The sequence below is a fragment of the Mus caroli genome, unplaced genomic scaffold, assembly GCF_978045245.1.
Source record: "Mus caroli unplaced genomic scaffold, Mus_caroli_1 scaffold_15, whole genome shotgun sequence".
NCBI classification, from domain to species: Eukaryota; Metazoa; Chordata; class Mammalia; order Rodentia; family Muridae; genus Mus; species Mus caroli.
In genome coordinates this window covers 18,356,323-18,377,718 of record NW_028227270.1, presented here as the reverse complement: position 1 = coordinate 18,377,718, position 21,396 = coordinate 18,356,323, and the positions used below count along the sequence as shown (strand labels likewise).

General features: G+C 42.6%; 1 protein-coding gene across 8 annotated transcripts in view; it reads right to left on the bottom strand.

Moving 5' to 3' along the window:
* The window catches only part of Mast4 (microtubule associated serine/threonine kinase family member 4), a 593,693-nt gene that overhangs the window by 271,622 nt on the left and 300,675 nt on the right, over window positions 1-21,396 (bottom strand). For all 8 annotated transcript variants that reach the window (XM_085830879.1, XM_029468311.2, XM_085830875.1 and 5 more), the window contains one exon: window positions 16,046-16,077. In XM_085830879.1, coding sequence (XP_085687005.1) covers window positions 16,046-16,077 — 32 coding nt within the window. The remainder of the gene's footprint in view (window positions 1-16,045; window positions 16,078-21,396) is intronic.

Below are 21,396 nucleotides of genomic sequence, written 5' to 3'. Positions count from 1 at the left end.
TACTGAATATAAAATGAATGTCTATCAATAGAGAAATGAAACTGCCAAATGTCTATCATGCTTAACATTATATACTATTCAAATGGATGGGATAGCATTGTCTTGATCAAGTTGGAAACTTGATAAGGTGAGAAACATGGACAGGAGAGTAAATGTCTAGCATTCTTGCTGAGGCGGACTACAGCGTATGTGAACACTCTCTCCTGGGTTTAAAGTGAGGAACAGAAGCACACAGTGCAACCTGACATGTGTCGCATGAGTGATAAATGGAGACAGGGTTTGGGTCTGGATTCGGGGGGAGGGGAGGCTCATTGGTTAGGATGAGCACAGTTATGACACAGCAGCCTACATTAGTAGAAGTATTCCAGGGCATCTGTGTTTGGTAAACTCAGTGAACCAATGATTCCTTGTCATGCTCATCTCACTTGTATTAATCCTTGGTGGTTTGCCAATGTCTACCTTTTCCCCTGTCTCTTCTATGTACATTCCATAGTTCCACTCTACTCCATTTCCAGGAACTCCTAGCCCATTTCTAAACCACTGCTTTATGGGAAACAATTCCAAGTCACACAACACTGTGACAATTCTTCCGGGTTTTTGCTTTGAAGGTCCTGACCCCCTGGCTATAGTTGGTGTGAAACCTGGGCTTTCCAGTCACCTGAGCCAGTCAGCTTTCTTTGTCATTGAAACACTTTGGGCTAGGGTTTCTACTAGTTGCAATCAAAAGCTGACCAATCTATAAAATCCTCAACGGATTCTACCATGTTCATGCAGAATTGTTTTCTGAAAGGAACTAACTCAAATGTCCCAAATTTCTATCATTTATTCAAAGTACCCTCATATTCAGTTTCCTTTGTTTGGTAACATTTGGGAAATTTTTCTGGAAACAAAACATCCTTAATGGAGATCCTCCAACTAACACTTGGTTGCCCAGGGTAAGTTCCTAGGGACGATTCAATGCAACTCTCCTAGAGGCATTGAGTTATGAAATCTCAGAGCAGCCATCATCTCTCACTACCATTACACTGTGGCTTCTGTCTGTCCATCCTTCTCTGCACCCCGTTTTCCAACATGTTGGCCATGAGTATTAGGGATGGTGGTCTTCATGTACAATGTAGGACATTCAACTTTATTCTTGGCTCTTCTTTACTAGAAAAGAAAATCCCTGGCCACCTCCAATGATTAGGACAACCAAAGATATCTTTAGACATCGTCAAATGTCTCCAGTGTATTCTGCAGCACAACCTTTCTGGGCATCTTCCTAGGCTAGTGATCTCTGTTTGTCCAATTTTCCTCTTTCACCATCTCTTATCATGGAGGCTGAACTTTCTTGCTGTCCTTCTTTCTGGAAAAAGAATGGCTACTTCCTTCTGGTTGTACATTCTAATCATTGCTTGATCTGTTCCAAGTACTGCCCTCCCAGGTATTCCCCTTGGATTTCTCTGACAGTGATTTTTCTGACAAAGTATGTGCTCATGTCTATCACTGACTCCCTAGCTGAGGCCCTAGGATCCTGGGTCACTGGTTTCATTCATGCCATGTGAAGGGCGTTACATCCCCACTTCTCCATGATAACATGTCATCTCTTATCCATATCTAGGACTAGACTTACTTATCTTAGACAGACCCATCCCAGCTCCTCAAATTTACCTATGTAGCTTCCATGAAATTTCAGGAAGAAAAACAAAACAAAACTCATGGGTTTTCTTTTAGAAGTAGACACACTGCCTCTAAAGTTTAAGAACCCCAAGCAGCTAAGAACAATTTGGAAATGCATAAAGTTAAAAAATCAGCAGCAATATCAACAAGATTCACTATCAAGCCATGATCAAGGCAACGTGATACTGACATAAGGACAAACAGATCAATGAAACAAAGAAGAAACCATGTCAACAGACACTCACATGAAGGGACAATGGAGCTTTCCGAAAAACACACAATGTCAATGGACAAAGAATAGTCTATTCAACAAATGGCACCAGAAGTTCTGGATGTTTATATGGAAAAATAGGAGCTTTCATTCACATCTCATTCAATGTGTAAAAATCAACTCAAAATTACGCACAGATCTAAACATATAAAAGTTCTGGAAAACAGAGAGGGAGGCTTTTATTATCTTGGATTATGAAGACTTCTTAGACTCAACACCAAAGCATTGAAAAACAAATTAACAGGCCATCAGAACTCAAAATATGTACTCTTCTAAATATAAAGAGAATAAAAACCTACAGGCTGGGAGACTACATTTATAGAGATCCTACATGTCGTACCCAAAATGGTTGCAACTTTGGATGTTTCAGATTGTTGAGTATTTTAGGTTTGGGGTTCCTGGATTAGGATGTAGCAGACTTATGTAAAGGCCAAAAATTATCAGCTTCCCAAGTATCATCAGGAAGTGAATGGATAATCAGACAGTGACATTGCCATGCAACGGAATATTACCTAGCAATATAAAGAATTAGTAGTAACATATGCAACATCTGTTAGAACGTGGTTGTACTACAAAATAGTCATATTAAGTGAAAAGAGTCAGACCAAAAAGGGGTGGGTGGTGAAGGAGGGATGTTACTTAGAGTATCATTTCACTTAACATTTTTACAGTGAACCTACTCTCTAGGGGTGGGAAGCATCTACAGTTGCCTGGCTGAGTCACACTGGTGGTCGGAGTAATAAGGGCAGAAGGAACCTCACAGGGAGGCCCACACTCCTGCTGCTGCTGCTGCTGCTGCTGCTGCACCTGGTTGCACTTGCATGCTTCATTTCTGTACTTTTTTTTTTTTTTTTTTTTTTTTTTTTTTTTTTTTTTTGGTTTTTCGAGACAGGGTTTCCCTGTGTAGCCCTGGCTGTTCTGGAACTCACTCTGTAGACCAAGCTGGCCTCGAACTCAGAAATCCGCCTGCCTCTGCCTCTCAAGTGCTGGGATTAAAGGCATGCGCCACCACTGCCCGGCTCATTTCTGTACTTTTAATTTTGCAGTAGATCTAGAGTCTCATGCATGTAAGGCAAAGCACACTACCACTGAGCATCCACACAACCCCAAATGTGGACTAGAAACTATGAGCACTTTCTTGTATTTGAACTAGGTCTCAATAAAAGTGCCTTCATAGTGCAAGTATGTAAAAGCAACTTTTATTTTCCTATAGTAATTGTTGCCTCTGAGGCTTACTGCCTCCATCTGGGCCTAGTCCTGGAAGCTTCTAGCCTCAGTACAATCTAATCTACACCTAGTTGGTTTTCAGCATCTGAGACTTACTGCTGAATAAGCTCATCTTTTTCCAGTTCTTTCTGAACTCTTGCTGCTGGCGGGTTCAACTCAGCTGTGTGGCTCAAAACTCCTCTCCAAGCTGACTTATTCAAATTGGATTCTCTTGACTGAATTGCTCTGCTTGGCTGCATACTGACTTTGGCAATATGTTCTAATCTTCTCTGTCTTCACCTATGTCTAGCTTGTTCTCTCTCTCTCTGCAACCTGTCTCTGTTCAACTGCCCCAGTAAAATGCCTCCTTTTTCCTTTCTTCCTCTGCCCTGCTACCTCTTGTGTTGCCTCTTTCCTCTCTCTTCTTGTGAGAGTTGGACATATTCTATTCTGTCAAATCTTTCTCTGATTCATCACTTTGTCTGCCACTCAATTAGACATCACTTTCAAATATGGGTGCTTCCATCTATAATCTAACTTTACCTTCAATGCTTGAGATTGAAGGTGTGGACTAAGGGTATGTCTGTATTCTATCCAGAGTAGCCACAAATTGCTGGATTAACATTTCTCTACAGAGTAAACCTGTAGATCAGATGGTAGATCACTATGGGGTAGTAGACCACATAGGAGTGACCCTACTGGGTAACCATGTTTTTGAGACAGCTGAAGTTGGCTCACACTGCATGGGATTCCAGAAAAAGAAGCAATTGAAGAGATGTGCTGTTTTAAAATTCTGTTAATAGCTCCAGAGCAACAGAGCTCTCAGTTCTTTGGTACATGACATAATGCAGCATAGATGCCCTGTATTGGTAGATGTGGTGGGCGCTAGTATGTAGACTGACTTGGCAGAGCCTCTGGAAGTGCTGAGCAAAGATATTTGCAATGATTCTCATCTTAAAATATGCAAAGATGAGCTAGGTATAGTGACATACACCTTTAATCCCAGCACATGGGAGGCAGAGGCAGGCAAATCTCTTAGTGTAAGGCCAGCCTGATCTACAGAGTGAGTTCCAAGACATTGAGGGCTGTTACACAGAGAAACACTGTCTTGAAAAGGAAAGTGGAAGGAATGGGGAAGGGGGAGAGATTTGTAAAGGTGGGACTAGGAGGAGAGAGGAGAGGAAGGGGGGGCGTTGGAATGTGGGATATAAAGTGAATAAATAAAGAAATTTTCGAGGATAACCAGTGCCATTTCTATTCTATGTTCCTTACAATGTATAATGTAACTACCTGGAGCAAAATACACAAGGAACAGAAGGAAAGATGGAAACTAAACAGACCTGATGTCAAAATAAGAAGCCTGAATTCTCAAGGATAATAATTAAGTTGTGTGTTTTACCCAAAGTTTATGTCCGTGATTCCACCAGAATCAACTACATTAACATACAAATAATTCCTCAGAATGCCAGCACTGTTCCCCTAAGACATGAAACCTGCGTAGCAGTCTATTAATTCATCCCAGCGTGTGATGTCAAGTGCAGTTTTCAAACACCCTTCAGCTCTTCCAAGTGCTCTGTAGCCCACCAGAATTGGTTTTAACATTTAAACTAATTTACCCTAGACACAGAAAGGAGGGGGAAAAAAAAAAACCTTTTGCTTATTCTTTCACATGGCTGGCTCTTGATTTGTTACGATCCTAAAGACTGCTTTGTACCCTGAACTACAAACTCCTTGGTGAACACACTCATGTGACACTGTAAATAAATATGAGCACGTGTAGCTTCAGCAAGGAGGCCAAGGGGAACAGAAACACCCGCAACTCTCATTCTCCCATCCCCCCCCCACTCCCCCTCCTGTCATCCTGTGCCCACCCAGAGGTAGGTGACCATCCCCTGAAAATACACAGTGTCGCTTATTCACAGTGGCCACACTTCTGGAAGTTGCATAGTGCCTGCCGAGTGCTTTAAAAAAGTGCCCTCTTACGTTGCTTAAAAAATAAATCTCAGGGGTTGCAGAGATGGCTCAGCAGGTAAGAGCACTGACTGCTCTTCTGAAGGTCCTGAGTTCAAATCCGAGCAACCACATGGTGGCTCACAACCATTCATAATGAGATCTGATGCCCTCTTCTGGTGTGTCTGAAGACAGCCACAATGTACTTACATATAACAATAAATAAATCTTTAAAAAAATAAAAATAATAAATAAATAAATCTCAATGCTAACCCCTGCCTCTACGCTGACTTGTCTCATCAAAAATGTATCCACCACTACTACACTAAAGGCTGCTACCATGGAAATCCATGTGTAAAGGAGCTGGGACTCAGCACTGGGTGTCTCAGCAAAGCTAATGCGATGGCTCTCTCTAACACACTGAAGGTTAGTAATCGGTTCTCCTTATGCAATATGGGTACAAAGGACATCCTACATTTTTTTTCCTTCTTCTTTTCTTGGGCAGGGTTTTACACAGCCCTGGCTGTCCTTGAACTCAGCAGAGGATGACAGCGGACATCCTATCCTCTTGTCTCCACCTTCCTAAGGGCTGAGGTTGTATGGTGCTGGAGACTGGACAGAGACAATGCTGTCAGCCAACTGAGCAATTCCCAGAGTTTAACAGTTTAACATAACAGATTTGGTTTGGTGTGCATTTCTCTCTCTCTCTCTCTCTCTCTCTCTCTCTCTCTCTGTGTGTGTGTGTGTGTGTGTGTGTGTGTGTGTGTGCACGTGTACATGTGTTTTAAAAAAGCAAGAACATTTCCATAAAAGTAACTACGAGATACTCAAATACTATATTACTATATTACAGGCATTTCAAAAATCATTTCCCTAAATTCTATACACACATCTAAATTTATTACTAGAATTTCCAACCTAGGGACTGGAGGCATACCAGCTCAGCTGGTAAAGAGCTTGCTCTGTAAGCATAGAAACTTGAGTTCATGTCACCAGCACTCACATACAAGCCTAAAGTAGTATTGGGCACCTGTAATCCCAGCACTGGTTAGTGGATCCGAGGGCCTTGCTGACTAGCCAGCCCAGAGATCTCTATGTGTTCCATCTTCAATAAGAGAATCTTGTCTCAAAAAATAAGGAAAAGTCTGAGAGAAAAAAGCTTTTCATTTATCTCTGGTCTATATATACATGTTCTCTCTGTCTCTCTCTGTCTCTGTCTCTCTGTCTCTGTCTCTGTCTCTGTCTCTCTCTCTCTCTCTCTCTCTCACACACACACACACACACACACACACAGCCAGTATCCCATGTATAAAAATGCATGCACTCACATATACACATAAACATAAAGACTTTTCATTCTAAGATATTAAAAAATACTTCCTATGTGAGATGCTACCTATTTATATCTATATGCAATCACATTTATATGGTAAGTCAAACCTTTTCTTCTCACTTATGTTATGCCTATCTGTGCAGAATTTCCTAATGATAGAAAATGTTCTCTGGGAAAATGTTGTGGGATGGGAATCCAGGCCTGGAGGGCCTCTAGGAAGGCGTGTGGAGTAATAAGGGCTCCATGGGCATGCTTACATTCTAATGTGTAAGTACAGGAATGGCCTCAGTTTTACCCAGAAGAAGTCACTTTGCATAACAGTAGGTTAAAAGACAAAGTATGTATAGACTTATGAAAAAAAAATCCCAGCCAAATCTCAGAGGAGACTGCACAAAAGAAGAGAAAGAAACCCCAAAAGTACTTGATTTTCCCTGGCCATCACAGAGAATAAGGAACAAGGATTTGAAGCCTCCTCAAGAGACACTCACAGACATGAGGGAAGCCTGCTTCTCCCTGGCTCCTGCCTGTGCATCTAAGGGCCTAATTTGCTTCTACACAATGGGGTAGAGGAGAACAATAGTGAATTCACAGGACTGCTCACATGTCTAGTGAGATGATGACTATATACAGGAGCTGCCAGTTACCACAGCTGGGCACTAGATCCCCGACTGGGGCAGCTAGCGCTGACCTCGCTATCAGTCTGGGGTACGCTTTGTTCCTGGTGGATGCTGGATGCTTTCCCACAGCTGCGGGAGGAAGTGGAAACTTTTAAGAACTTGTCTGACACTCCAGAATATTCCAAATGGGTGCTGTGCTGTGAAGCTTACCATTGCTTGGTCCACAATGTGGAGTTCGATGTCAAGCTTTATACGTACAGAACAACTATCTATGGTCTGGCTAAGACTCAAGCTTGCTGGCCTCAAGATCAAAAGATCACACCCCAGACCTTGGTAGTTGGGGGACCCCAAATTCTGCTCATGTTTCAGAATCAATTTTACTGGTTGAGCCCAACAGGCCCCTAACCTTCTACATTGTTAGTTCATCACTGATCAAAAGAAGCAAGTTTAAATAAAGTTTCTCTCAGAGATTTCCCCAGCTTTGAATCCTATGACTCAATGTTTCCATTTTTCTCAACACTTATCTGTCTCAAACCACAGTTCCAAGAAGTGACCTTAAAATGTCCTGCGGAGAAACTGATTATTCCGGGAAAGGAGCCACTAAGCACTGGGGCTCCCACATTCTGGTGACATAATGGCAGTGTGTCTGTCTCCATTATACAGGCAGAAGCCTCTGGTTATCCAGGTTGACCAATGCAAGTACAGTATAAGTCCTACCCAAATCCACGAGTCTCTCTGCCTGCTCTCAGAAATCTAACAAAACAGGCTCTCAGAAAATGCTGACTAAAATGATGTGGCTTTAGGAGTACTTCCTCAGGGCTGGAGGGTTGGTGAAGAGCACTTGTGTTCTTAGGGAAGACCTGAGATCAGTTCCTGGCACCCACAGAGAGGTTCACAACCACCTGGAACTCCTGTCCCAGGGAATCTGATTCCCTCTTCTGTCCTCCATGGGCACCAGACACAGGCATATACACACAGGCATATAGGCAAAACACTCATACACATAAAAAATAGAATAAGTCTTTTGAAGAGGAAAAGGAGGGGGAAGAGGAAAAAGAGAAGGAGGAGGAGGAGAAGAGAAGGATTACTTCTGCTGCCTACTTGGTAGATTTTTGGCTAACCCAACAGCTACATATAAATTAAATTACATTGGGCTTGTTATATTTCCCAATACTTAACAAATACACAGCACATAGGTATGCCAGGCATAATCACAAACACTTTACAAATACTAATTTCACACTGAACAATACCAGGATGGAATAATATTCCGTCTTATAGATGAGAGACCAAAGTGCAGAGACGTGACGTAACCTTCAGAGGTCCCAGAGCTGGTTAATGGGCAGTGACCAAATTCAATCCAGGCAATACTCCAAAAAGCCCTATCTGGTGATTTCCTGCAGATCAGCGGAGCGGAGAAGGTAACTTTTAGTGAGAGATCTCTCTGCTCCCAGCCCCCTTGCTCACACTAGGAGCTGAAAAGGAACTGCCTATGGAAAACAATTCCCAGATTCTGTTGGACTCAAATTGGCTAGTGTTATTCTAGTAAGCACGAAATTCATAACTTCCCTTCATGCATCTGAGGACCCAAAGGTCTGGCTTCACCGACCTAGACCCCAAAGCTCACCTAAAAATTGTAGTTCACAGCTGGAAATGGTGTTTCAGATTCCCCTTAAGAATTTCCGTGCTTCCCCCACTCCACCTCGACATTCTAACCTCCATGTTTGGAAGTACATATGGATTTTGGTGATCCTAAACTACACCTTCCCAAGATAACTCAACCCTCTGCCCTGGATCAGAATGAAGGTCTTTCCTTGATTTCCAAAGGTAAGCACAAACCCACGCCACTCCACCCCATCCCCACCCCCACTGTTTTGTTTTCCCACCGTCCTCTCCCATCACTGCAGGGCAGACAAACTCACGCCTGAGAAGGAAAGCCAAATGCCACACTGGCTACTCCATGAATATATAAATGTAGCTGACATTCTCCAAGCCCACATCCCTCTCTTTACTCTGGGATATATTACACCACTCGCTCTCTCTTCATATAAACATGCCACTTTAAATGCTAATTCAGATGCAACACTCGTTTGGGTTTTTTTTTTTTTTTCCCCTTCATTTTGTTTTTGGATTTCTAACATTCAACATGACACTGGCCTTCTCTTTGGCTTTGACACTAGATATTTTAAATTCTTGCTTCAATATTTATGCGAGAGGGAGGGTAGAGGGTGCTATAGAGAAAATAAATTTGTTTTAAAACATAGCCAAATATGGTTTGCATGCCTTTGATTTTGCTTGGATTAAAACCTCTTTCTTCTCTTTCCAGAAATGTTGCCTTCGTCTTGCTGGAGATCTCACAAATCTTTTTCAAATCTATTGCAAAACCAAGGTGATTCCCTCTCCCTGAATTCTGGAAATAACCTCATTTTATCCAAACGACTTTTCGAAACAACCAGGCAAGGCATAATGTTCTGAATTTAAGCCTTTTTAAAAAGGTACACAGAACTATACATAACGAATTGCATTCACCAGAGCCTATTCAATGACTTAGAAAATCAGCACCTAGCTTGTCTCACAATGAGGAATTCCCAACTCGGAAATGCCCTGATCCAGTCCAGCGAATTCAAATGTATCCTCTGTAAGACACACTCTAGCCTCAGGTCCAGCAATCTCAGCTCCACCCAGGTCTCCAGGGACCAGCACTCTGCTCTGCTTTGAAGGTCCTAAGCACTCACTCTCCCTGTGGGTCTCACTTCCCACACCGTATCCCTGGATGTAAGGAAGTCAGCCAGGAAGAAGTGGAATAAGTTTATTGCCTTGTGCGTATTTATTAACCTATTCATATATCGAAGGCTTGTCAACGTCTACTCAAACCTTTGGTAGACTTGTCTCTGGACACTTTTGCTGAAAGGCAGCGACAGGACACCCAAATATGTAGTAAAAGCATGACAGCTGTGCCTCATTTTGGATCTTTCTGCCTGCTTTACTTTGGTGGAAGGCACAGGGCAACAGCAAAACCTCACACACAGGTGAGGGAAACTGCCCATCAATGAGGCCTCACACTGGTGAAGAAATGCTTATCTTTTTAGAGGAAGACTGCTCCCCTCAAGAGATAAAGGCTGCAAGGGCCCTTTGCAGAAAGTGTAAGCAAGACTCTAAGCTGATCAGGACTCATCTGTCCTCCCCAGCATGGGTGGGTGCCTTCATTCTTGCCCTTCCTTTTAGTTAGTTTAGAGACTTTTTGGAGCTGTCTGGGTTCCTTTTCAACAATTTAAATTTGCTAGTTATCAGACAGCAAGTTGGGTGCCTTATCCTTGGGAGCTCTGTTGGGCAAATCTGCAGCTCTTCTGAATTATTTAGGGATCTGCTGATATGACAAGAAAGCATGAACCCTATAATTTCTGTGTTGGAGATTACCAAGGGATATTATGGTACACAGAAAAACAAGTGTGTCTAGGAGATCTATACTGTAAATTATAGAATTACAGTGAAATACTAAGTTTGTACTGTCTTGTGGCTCACTAGAAAGAATTCTAGCTGACTAGCCCTTTGAAAATGGAAATATAAGACATGATGATGATCTGGGGTGTACACTCTGAACCAATGTGTTCTCAAATGCCTTATGCATTAGCATTTTTGTCCAAGATGACTGGATTAGTGGAGGCTGAAAGTCTGACGGCTATAGCAACGCCCCCTGCTGCAGGTGCATCAGCATGAGGGATTCCTGGACTCTGACAAGACAGGTGCTCTCTCTGGACCACTCTGGGTGTAGGTACTCCCTCTGGCCCACTCTGGGGATCTCTAGGTGACTAGAGTCTTAGCAGAGGTATCGGGGATATAAAACGCTATGATGTGCAGTACTCTCATAGAGAACCACATGCAAAGAACAGACACCCAGGAACAACTTGAGGTGCCAATGGCTCCTTTATGTGTTTATACTTCCAAAATGGCTACAGTGAACAAGTCCTTTCTGCTTCTTATGATTACTTGGCTACCTAACTGGCATGTTGGGCTGGGTGGCCAAACCTAGCATGTTCAGGTAGCCAGAGACCATGTTTTTAACCTAAAACAGCAGTCAGGTGACCAGCCCACCAGAAGTCTCCCATTAATGAGATTTCTGCTATACCCCAAGGCAGGCACATGTAAGTACAGCATTGAAGGGAATTATCTTCAAGAGCCACATGAATGCATTGATGGTTCTTGGGAATATCAGAGGAGGTGGGATGGAGATGGACTCTGTCTACATAGAGATGAGGAGCTGAGCTTCCTTCTGGCCTATCTCAGTCTATCTACACTCCTAACATATATCTATCATGGCCAGCACTAGTGGGCTATAGCTACTTTCAGAACTAGGAAGGGAAAGGGTGTAGAGAGAATAAATGGAAGTTGGTGAAGATATGCCAGTGTTGTTGCTACATCAAGAAACTAAAATAGAACAAGGTGCTGCATCTTACTCTCAGGCGCCATTCTTTGGCATGTGCACATCTCCCGCTAGAGCGTCCATACATGTTAGGAGCTGCTACTGCTTTGGCTTCCTGATGCTGGGACCCCTAAAGCCCATCCCTAAAGCTTGTGTGGACAAAGAATACAGAGTTGAGAAACTACCCAAGTATCCTCCACTGCTTCTACGGGAACAAAAGGGTCAGCGCAATGATGTTATGGATTCGCAGGCCCACAAGGCTCCACGCAGGAACACGACAAAGCTCACAATTAAACATGGTAGAGGGAAAAGCATGTTAAGTAGAAGGGAGAACCTATTGCTAAGAATAGACAGTACAGTTTTCATTTGCTTTTTTGAAAAATGTGAAAGCCCATTTTAAAAAGTAGGAGGGGAGGGGTGGGAAGAACTGGCTCTAGCCAAGTTCCTGCTCTTCTCACCAAGGCATAAACACTACACAAGCACTCTAGGGAATTCCATAAATATAAATAAAATAAATTAAAAGCCTCTGTCCTGGGGAGCTGTTTATTTAGGCAATTAACAAAGCACAAAGGGGCCTTTTAGAATAAGTGGTAGCTGTCAGAGATGCCCAGCTTCTCTTCTGCACTGTCCATCAGCTCAGATCTTTGCCTTTTCCATCTTTTCCACTTTCTTTGCCTAAAAACAAGCTCCCTAGGGACAGCTTTCTATTTTAAAATGCCAGGCAAGTCCTCAGTAGGAGACCAGCAATGCCAACAGAGAGAGAGGTGACCAGCCAAATAAAAATCATGTCAGGAGAGTATGTGTGTCCCAGGCTGACTTGATGACAGCAAGGACTTGGAATCTGCCACTGTGCCAGAGGATCTCTGTCCCAGCAGACAGGCTTGGTGAAGGGGGCTACAGAGATCCAGCCCAATACGTATATTCTGTAAGGGGTTACCTGACTAGTGGAAGGCAGCCTTGTTTGTGTCTATTCCATAAACAGCGTACTGGAGATATTCCTGTACCAGGCACCCTGCTTGACAGGGAGAACAGCCAGAATCAAGTTCTGAAGCTCAAAGTTATAATTCATCACCGTAAACACAATGATCTCATTTTTCTCCTTGCCTACCTCCCGGCAGCATATCAGAAGCAGTTTTAAGAATCCTGAAACCTAAGCACACAATTTAGTGTACACTCTGGCATTAGCCGATAGTGTCCAACACAGGGGCTTTTCAAGTATTATAAAACTGCAGTCATTTGCGGCAATCTTCATCAGGAGATCAAAAGACTATCAAGAAATAAAATACAGTTATGATGCACCCTGATATTTGAAATAGAGTCTTAAAATATCTATTTAAGCTATTTTTACCCTTAGGTAAGGGTTTGGTTCAAAGCCTGAATTGCAATTTCATACACTCAAGTAAGTTAAGTCATAGAAGATATAATATCTTGCATGTATGCCTGTGTACTTAGCACTACAGCCACATTAATGATACATGAAGCTCCTCCCTATAAGAGCCACATAAATGGCATCTCTGTCATTTTCTATAGTAGCAACTTTCACACAAAGCTGCTCCCCATGCCTGCCTCACACTTCTATGGTGAGGGTATTCAGAAACCTCGGAATTTTGTTACGTTATTTTACATTTCACAATGAAAGTGTTGCCTTCTCTCTGGGACTTGTACATCAACATATCTGTCTCGAGAGTTAACCTTCTATATAGTACCCCTTTGCATAGCTATAACAATACTATGATTCTAATAGACTGCAAGGAGAGATGGCACAGGGAGTGTGGTAACTTAAGCTCCAAAGAAACGGGAGGAAAAGACTGCTCTGAGAATCGGAGATCCAAAGCCTTCGTTGAATGGAAAAGCGAAGCTAAAATCCACCTAATACAGCAAGCTGGCACAGAGATAAGATTTGAGGCCTTAAAGAAGATTAGAGTACTGGGAGCCTCAGGGGAAACTTAGCTGAGGTCACATTTTATCCAGTAACATCTTTGCCTAGAAGGCAGGTCCCTTGGCTTTTCTTGCCTCTTGCTCTTTGCACTACTGAGTAAAGGTTTTCATCAACTCCGGCACCTTTTTAACTTTATATAAGGCCATACAGTCTTCATTCAAGTGCCCTGCAAAATGACTGCAAAAATTAGAAAACTAAATAAGATGGTCTAGAAATTGTTTGCTTTTATAATCTCTCAATCATAAGAAAGCATATTTTCTTTTTTTTATTCATGAAAATTTTATTTTTAAGAGTGGCATATGTGTGGTTTTTGGACTGCACATATAAAAGTTATTTTTAGCACATTCAAAACAAAACTCAAACGTTTCAAACAAGGCTAACAGATTCTATAAGTTTCAAAGCAACGGAAATGCAATTCTAAAATAAAAACTTCAAGATGCACAAATTAGAAGCAGCAGATAGATATGTCAAGCCAAAGTGACTCCCTCTGAGGCACAGCCCCTCTGACAAGCTCAGTCTAGTGACTTTGGGAGCCAAGGACAGTAAAGCCTAAACTGTGCCCTCCAAGCTAACCTGGGAAGTAAGAAGGCTCAACCCAACAGCAGGGAGCTGGAGAGATGGCCCAGTCTTCCTGCGAAGTTCAAAGCACTTGCTAGGAGACATTTTTCACAGCACACAAGGTGAGAAAGTGCTAACAGAACAATCATATACTGTGACACTGGCTGAAGCCAGCACCTCCAAAAGCTATGCTGTCTTCTTCCATTAGGTTTGTGTTAAAATGAGCCTGCCACTGTTTTTAAGTGCATTTCTTTTTCCTGGTATCATAAAACGCTGTGCATGCAGAGAATAATTACTGACCTTCTGTGTAGCATTCACTGAGGATGGTGAAGACTGTGGGAGTTCTAAACAGCTATATTATCAGACACAGTTAATTCTTTGAGAGTGACTGTAGTCAATATAAAACTGTGTTTATTTGGGGGCTGATTCATTTGGAAATATTAATTTTCACAAAATTCACTGAAATCAGAGGCCTTGTGCTAACCTGCCCCACCTGTTTCATTCTGCCACCCAATAAATCAATTGGTTTTTATTAGGGAAGGGACCTTAAATGCTCTATATAATTCAAGACTCAGGCTCCAAATACATTTATTTCATTATCCTTTTTTAAAAAATATGATTTTATTTTTCTCAAGTGAAGGAATGTATATATTTTCTCCCTCTTCACATCGATTCATGGCTATCAGCTAAAATTAACAGAACTCAGACCTCACTGTGAAAGCAACATTTAGTTCTTTTTTTTTTTTTAACATTTAGCTCTTAAACAGGTATGATACATTTAATTGCTTAATTCGTACGAGCTTTTGATAGTTATTGGAAATATACTAACAAAGCTATGGAGAATTACTAAAAAGGCCAAAACAAAACGTGACCAAATTTCTAAGATTTTCAAATAAAGTATCAGAGAAAAGTATAGAGAAAATAAGCCTGCTTGCCTGCAAAGGGGTTTCATGTAGTTTTTCTAGTTTCTTCACTTCTGATTTCTCATTGTGATGAGAAATATATCACAAGTTTGAGTTTGGGGAACGGGGTCCTAACCATGACACAGAAAGGGAAAGCATTGAATCCTAAGGGCCACTTCCGAATGAAGGATGGGGCCGTTCATCTCCAGCTAGGGAGGGAGTCTAGGAGCTGGAGTCTGTCGCGGCAAAAGTCATCAACTGTCCACCAGGTAGTCTAAGAAATAAAATGGTCTAGACAGCCGGGGATACCTGAAGGTACATAAAGAAACTGTGTCTCAAAACAAAACCAAAACAAATAAAAACAAACAACAAACAAAGTTTTTTAAAAGTTCACAAATTATGCTGTTTGGGTTTCACCAAAAGATGAAGATAGTCAACATATCGTTTTTTATTCATCCACAGTGAGATTAGCCAATCTTATCTTAAATACCCTATTTTAGGAGGAACTGTACCACAGACTTCAACACAAACCTGATTTAAAAAAATCCCCAAAATTCAAATTCAGCTCTTCTATAGTACTAATGATAAGAAAGCATCCTACAGGTAGGAAAGTCTTAAAGAACAAGTTCACGCTGGAAATGGCTAATGAATAAAACTATGATCTGCACAAGTATAGAATTAGCCTTAAAAATGAGAGGTGGAGACATAATACCAAGAATCAAGTCAAGGTCTGCTAATCTGTCGTTTTACTCCAAGAGTGTTATGGGCACCATTACAACAAGAGTGGATCTAACAGCAGCAAGTGTAGCTCACTCAAAGACTTCATCCATGCAAGTGTCAAAACATCTGTAACAGAGAGCAACCACAGATTCCAAGAATATCTGGAAACACATTAACTCCTGACTCAGGAGACGTTGTATTAGCTGCAGATCAAATCACAATTTTTGCTTAGCTATATAGCTGAATTTGTAAAACTGAAGCTCCTCCTAGGAGTTAGTAAGAGTTTTCACACACAGATCCAGCAAATTACAATAAGATCATTACTCTTTGCCTTTTATAAATAAATTCATGTTGTCTGTTGATTCATTAATCTTTCAGTCGCCATCAAACGACCACATTACAATCGCCAGTAATGACCACACTACACACAAGGCAAAAAGAGATTGAAGAAAGAGAGTCCTTGTACTTACAGACTTCCTCTTCGGGGGAGGCTCAGCTCCTTCTGCAAAAGAAAAGAGAAAACACACATGGGAGATGCCACACCAGCCAAAGTCACCGGAACACTGACTAATGCCAATGGACATTATCAGACTTGGCCTTGATTTGGCCTTGTCTAGACACCAAAGACTTTGATGGCATAATTTTATGTTGGACCCCTCCCAACACCACCCTTGCTGTGTGTGGAAAAGAGGTCTGAAGGGGAAATTTATACTGCAAACAGCTGATTTGATTTGAAAGCCTAAAACCGTTCCATCTGCTCAAGGCCGCTTGATTGAAATCCTGAGCTGAGTTGCACTGTCCTATGACTGAGGAAAGTCTGAAGGACTGGGGGGCCTGTTTAGACCAGCAATAGACAGAAGCAGGAGAGAGTCTGGAGCGTTCTAATGAGCTGAAAGGTGAACCGAAAGGGCAATTTGATTACTAAGTCAGGTCAACTTACCCTCCAAGGAAACACATTCAGGCAAAACGCTACACACACCCAACATCACACTCTCTTATTTGAAAGGGAGCCTGCAACTGGCTTTTCTTCTGGAATTACTTCTCAAAACAAGTGGCGTTTCTTTCTTAGGTATTGGAAAGTAGGTTAATGACCCTCTAAAAGGTAACCAGACAGCCACAATGGCCGGAGTGTTTATAGTTCTGAAGTACGCTCTCACACTTACCTCAAATTAAGATCATTATCTCCAGAATCACAGAGAGGCAAACAAACAACCACAAAACCCTTCACCAGCAGCCAAGTAAGCAAACGAACCACACACAAAATCCCTACTCAGACATACATAGTCCATCCACTACAGACCTTCTACAGACCCCACTCCCGATGGATTACTGGATGACAGTAATTAAAGAACCAGGAGCCATGAGTCCCAGGCCGACTTAAAATTCAGTACACTACAAATTGGGAAGAGTCTGAATTTGGCCATTCAGCCCTAGAGTGCTCACTTATTGGTGTTTCTCAGAAGCCTGAGCCATCGAGCATCTTCTATGGAAAGGTGTCCCCACCCCCCCCCCCATACCCACCCCACCCCCACCCCCGCTCCACACTCACCTTGCCTGCCCTCTATTTTTGTTGGATCCTGAATGTTTGTCATGGGCAACGGCCTCAGCCATCACTTCTGAACAGTGCAATTTACTCTAGCACAGTGTATAGAAAACGGCCTTGAGAGCAGCCAAGGAGGGGCAAGGAAGATATGTGGCGAGGGCTTTAGACAGAGAGATCTCCCTGCTAACTTATAAATACGTTCCCATACGGAGTTAGCACAATATGTCACTAGTTAGTGCGGGGTGGAACAATCAATAATTTAAGAAATGAAGCGCCCTACTCCCCCATAGCAAACGCTTTCTCTCTGTTTGTTTTTACATCCCCCCTTGAATCTTTGATTATCTACCAAGATATTACAGTGCTTGCTGAAGCTGGCTTCCTGATCTAAAACAGAGATGCACCTTTATCTGCCGATAACAAGAAGACAGTCTTTAACCAGGATAGTCTCCTCAGGGGCTGAAATGCACACAGAAAACCAATGAACAATTTTCTGTATATGAATCTTTGATTAAGTAAACACTAGAAATTAGTTTTGTATTTGGCTTTTTTTTTTTAACGATTTCCTAAAAGTCATAACTCATTAGATTGTGTCTTTTGGGAAAGAACTGACACACCTTGTTCAGCAAAAGGCCTAGAGCCTAAAAGGTTACCACTGCTCTGGCAGAAACTTGCTCAGACGGCAGCATAGATGATACCAGAGGCATTATTAGTAAGAGCAAGCGAGTAATAAATCCGATGCTATATCAACTATCTATGCAAATAGAGAACTCGGAAGACAGAAGCGGGAAAGGCCAAGTGGGGAACTGAGGGCTCAATCAATCATAGTCCTTGAAACAACCCCTGGTTGTTTTGCTCTCTGAAAAAGCTGCTGAAAAGTCAAGATAAGGGGATAAGAACCAACTCTGTTTTTAATCAGAAGCCTTTCCAGTAGGCCTAGAATTACGAGCTCTAAATAAGAAGAAAGGTTACAGTGGCCCACGCAACTCCCCTGCACCACAGGACGGCACCTGAGCTTCCAGGATGAGGAGCAGAGGACATTTAATGGGGCCACTGTCAGCTGACCTGGAGCCACCATGCTAACCAAGCTGAAGGAGCTAATCCACCTGACGGCTTGAATGTCAGGCTCGGGATGGGAAACTCAATTTGGTAGCAAATTGGAATCAGATGTGATGGTAATAAAGTGAGAGAAACGAATGCGCCGTGGCCAAGACCTTGTGAACAGTAGCAGCCTGAGTCTGCAAATACCAGGGGGTTAGCGATTGCAGGCAGCCGAGCAGTCGCTGGCTCCTGCCCTAACGTATGGAGACCGCATGCTAATAAATCAGCACAGGTCAGACACAAATGAACAGCATCCGGGCATTTTACTGCCTGTGCCCCGATGGTGCTCCACGTGTGTGTCTTCATTTGCTTCCCTTACTGTCGGGATAAGGTCACTAACGCATACTTAGATAATTAGGTAAGATGTGTGTGTTGGCCCAGGTCATAAACCAAAGCTAGCATTTGGTATATAGGGCATATGTGTTAAAGGCTGCATTAGGTAAGAACTGGAGGTGGGTCAGGGAACGGGATGCAAAGGAAATAAAGGGGCAAGAAGCATTTATATGAACTAAATATGCTTATTAGTTATTTCCAGATTGAGAACATATTTAAGATTAAAGTATTTTCATAGATACTGATCGCTCTGTGACTTTGTTCTATTTACTTATTGATTGATTGATATTAATTGATTGATGGGGGAGGTTGTTATCATTTTGTTGTTTTAATTTGTGTTTTTGTTTTGAAACAGTCTCAGGTTGTAGCCCAGATTGTCAGTGTCCTGCCTCACTCAGTCTCTCAAGTGCTGGTACTATAGGCCATGAGCCAATATATTTGTTCTCAGTGGCTTAATATATTTTTAAACTGCTATTTATCATTATTTTCTTAATATACTCTTTGTTCCATTCCTAAGAATGTTAAATCGTTACCCTGAAAACTAGTACGAAGTGTAAGTAGTTTTTTCTGAGACTTGTCTTTTTCTTGAGATCTCTCAGTAAGACTGATCATGGCCTTGCACAGTGTGCTCACACGTAACCCCAACACCAAAAAGGTTGAGGCAGGAGGATTTCTTGACCCTAAGAAATGGAAGCCACTCTGGGCTATATATAGAAAGAGCCCTATCTCAAAAACAAAACAAACAAAACAAAACAAAAAAACAACAACAAATACCAAAAACAAAACAAAAGACAGACTAAGCAGAGGGACTAAAGATATTAAAAAATATTTTCTCAAATTTAAGAAGAAAATTCACGCAGAGTTCAGGACAAGAGAAATCCAACGTGTGTGTGTGTGTGTGTGTGTGTGTGTGTGAGCTTTTACCAGCCAACCTCAGCCTCAAGTGGGGGGAAAATTGCTTGCAAGGAAGAATGTGTCCGTCTACGCTGTATTAAAGAGATAGGTGTGGGACACAGAACATAAAGAAAACTCACGGAGGAGTCACAATTAGGAACCCGAAGTATTGTGGGAATTTCGTGGAACAGAAGCCCGGCACGAACGTGTAACATCAAGATTGTACATATGCGGCTATCATCCTGAAATGTCTGCACCGATAGATATATGAATATGGGTTTTAGAAAGGGGCTGGGGCTACAAAGAGACTGGAATCCTCGGCATGTAAGATTGGGTGGAGAGCAATGAGCCTGGGGCGCAAGGAAGAGAGAAGAGTTGGAAGGACGAGATGAAACGGCCAGGACACAGACCACGGAGAAGCATTCCCGGAAGGATCCGCTGCCTGCGCTAAAGAGCAGGAGAAGAGGCTGGGTCTCCTCAAAGCAACAGAAACTGAAGCAGGCTGTCTTTTATTTTGTGGGCCTAAACCAGCACTAAACCAACAAGACGACTGGGAAGACAGGGTCAGAAACCAGGCGGGAACCAGTAAATTAAAGTCCGAGTGCACCTTGAAAGGGAACCACGTCAGAGAGCGCCTCCTACAGGTTGTATTTTTAACTGTCTCTCAGTCTTTATCACATGGCTCCTGGCAGGTTCCTAAGTCAGGTGGTCGCTTCTGGGTCTCTTGATCCAGCTGCCAGCCGAGCAATCAGAAGAAATATGAGCTCCCCTCATGAGCACAAAAAGGAGTATGGCAAAGGCCACCAAATTCATGCACGAGGAAGTCCTCCAAGATGGAGACTGTGCAGCTTACCACCCCTAAAACCTGAAAACAGAAGGGCAGAAACCAGAACTACCGCTGAGTACTTTCCAGAAAGGAGCAGGTCAAGTGGTCCAGTGCTTAGCATTAGCTCTTCACCTAGACACTGGCATCTTTATCTTCTCACTGATGCTTATGACATGTGCTTGCCACTCTCTCCCTACTCAGGGAGTTCAAAGAGCCAGGGTATACACAGCAGGGGCATATCTGGCCATGGATGGGAACCATATGAGGTAGAGGACAGAACAAAATAAAACTGATTTAAAGGCTATTCAGAGCTGGGTAGTGGTGGTGCACACCTTTAATCCCAGCACTCAGGAGGCAGAGGCAGGCAGATTTCTGAGTTCGCGGCCAGCCTGGTCTACAAAGTGAGTTCCAGGACAGCCAGGGCTACCCTGTCTCGAAAAAAAAAAAAAAAAGAGGCTATTCAGGGAAACAGACACCAAGAAGTATCAGCAGGTGCAAGATTGCGCAGTCTATAAACCACCAACCAAATAGTACACATGGAGGGACTCATGGCTCCAGCTGTATATGTAGCAGAGGATGGCCTTATCCGGCATCAATGGAAGGGGAGGCCCTTGGTCCTGTGAAGGTTCGATGCCCCAGTGTAGGGAAATGCTAGGGCGGTGAGGTGGGAGTGGGTGGGTGAGGAACAACCTCATAGAAGCAGGGGAGAGAGAGGGGTGGGATAGGGGGTTTGTGGAAGGGAAACCAGGAAGGGGGGATAACATTTGAAATGTAAATAAATAAAATAACCAATAAAAAATTAAAAATAAAAAGATTGTGCAGTCTAACCTGGATGTGTAAATGCTAACGGGGGGGGGGGAGAGAAAATGACAGGGAGATAAACTCTGCTCAAGCAGAAGTTCTGAGCACTGGTAGATTTGGCTGCAGTAGAGATTCTGTAACCTGACTACACATTGATGTCACCTAGGGAGCTTTAAAGAAAGCCAGTGCCTAAGCGTGACCCCTAGAGAGTCAGAGAGGGAGGAAACACTGTTTGCAGCAACTGTTTATAGAGGTTAGTTATTTCAAATCCCTTTAAAGACTACTGGTTTGCATAAACTCTTTACCTTAAGAATTTTTTTTCCCTT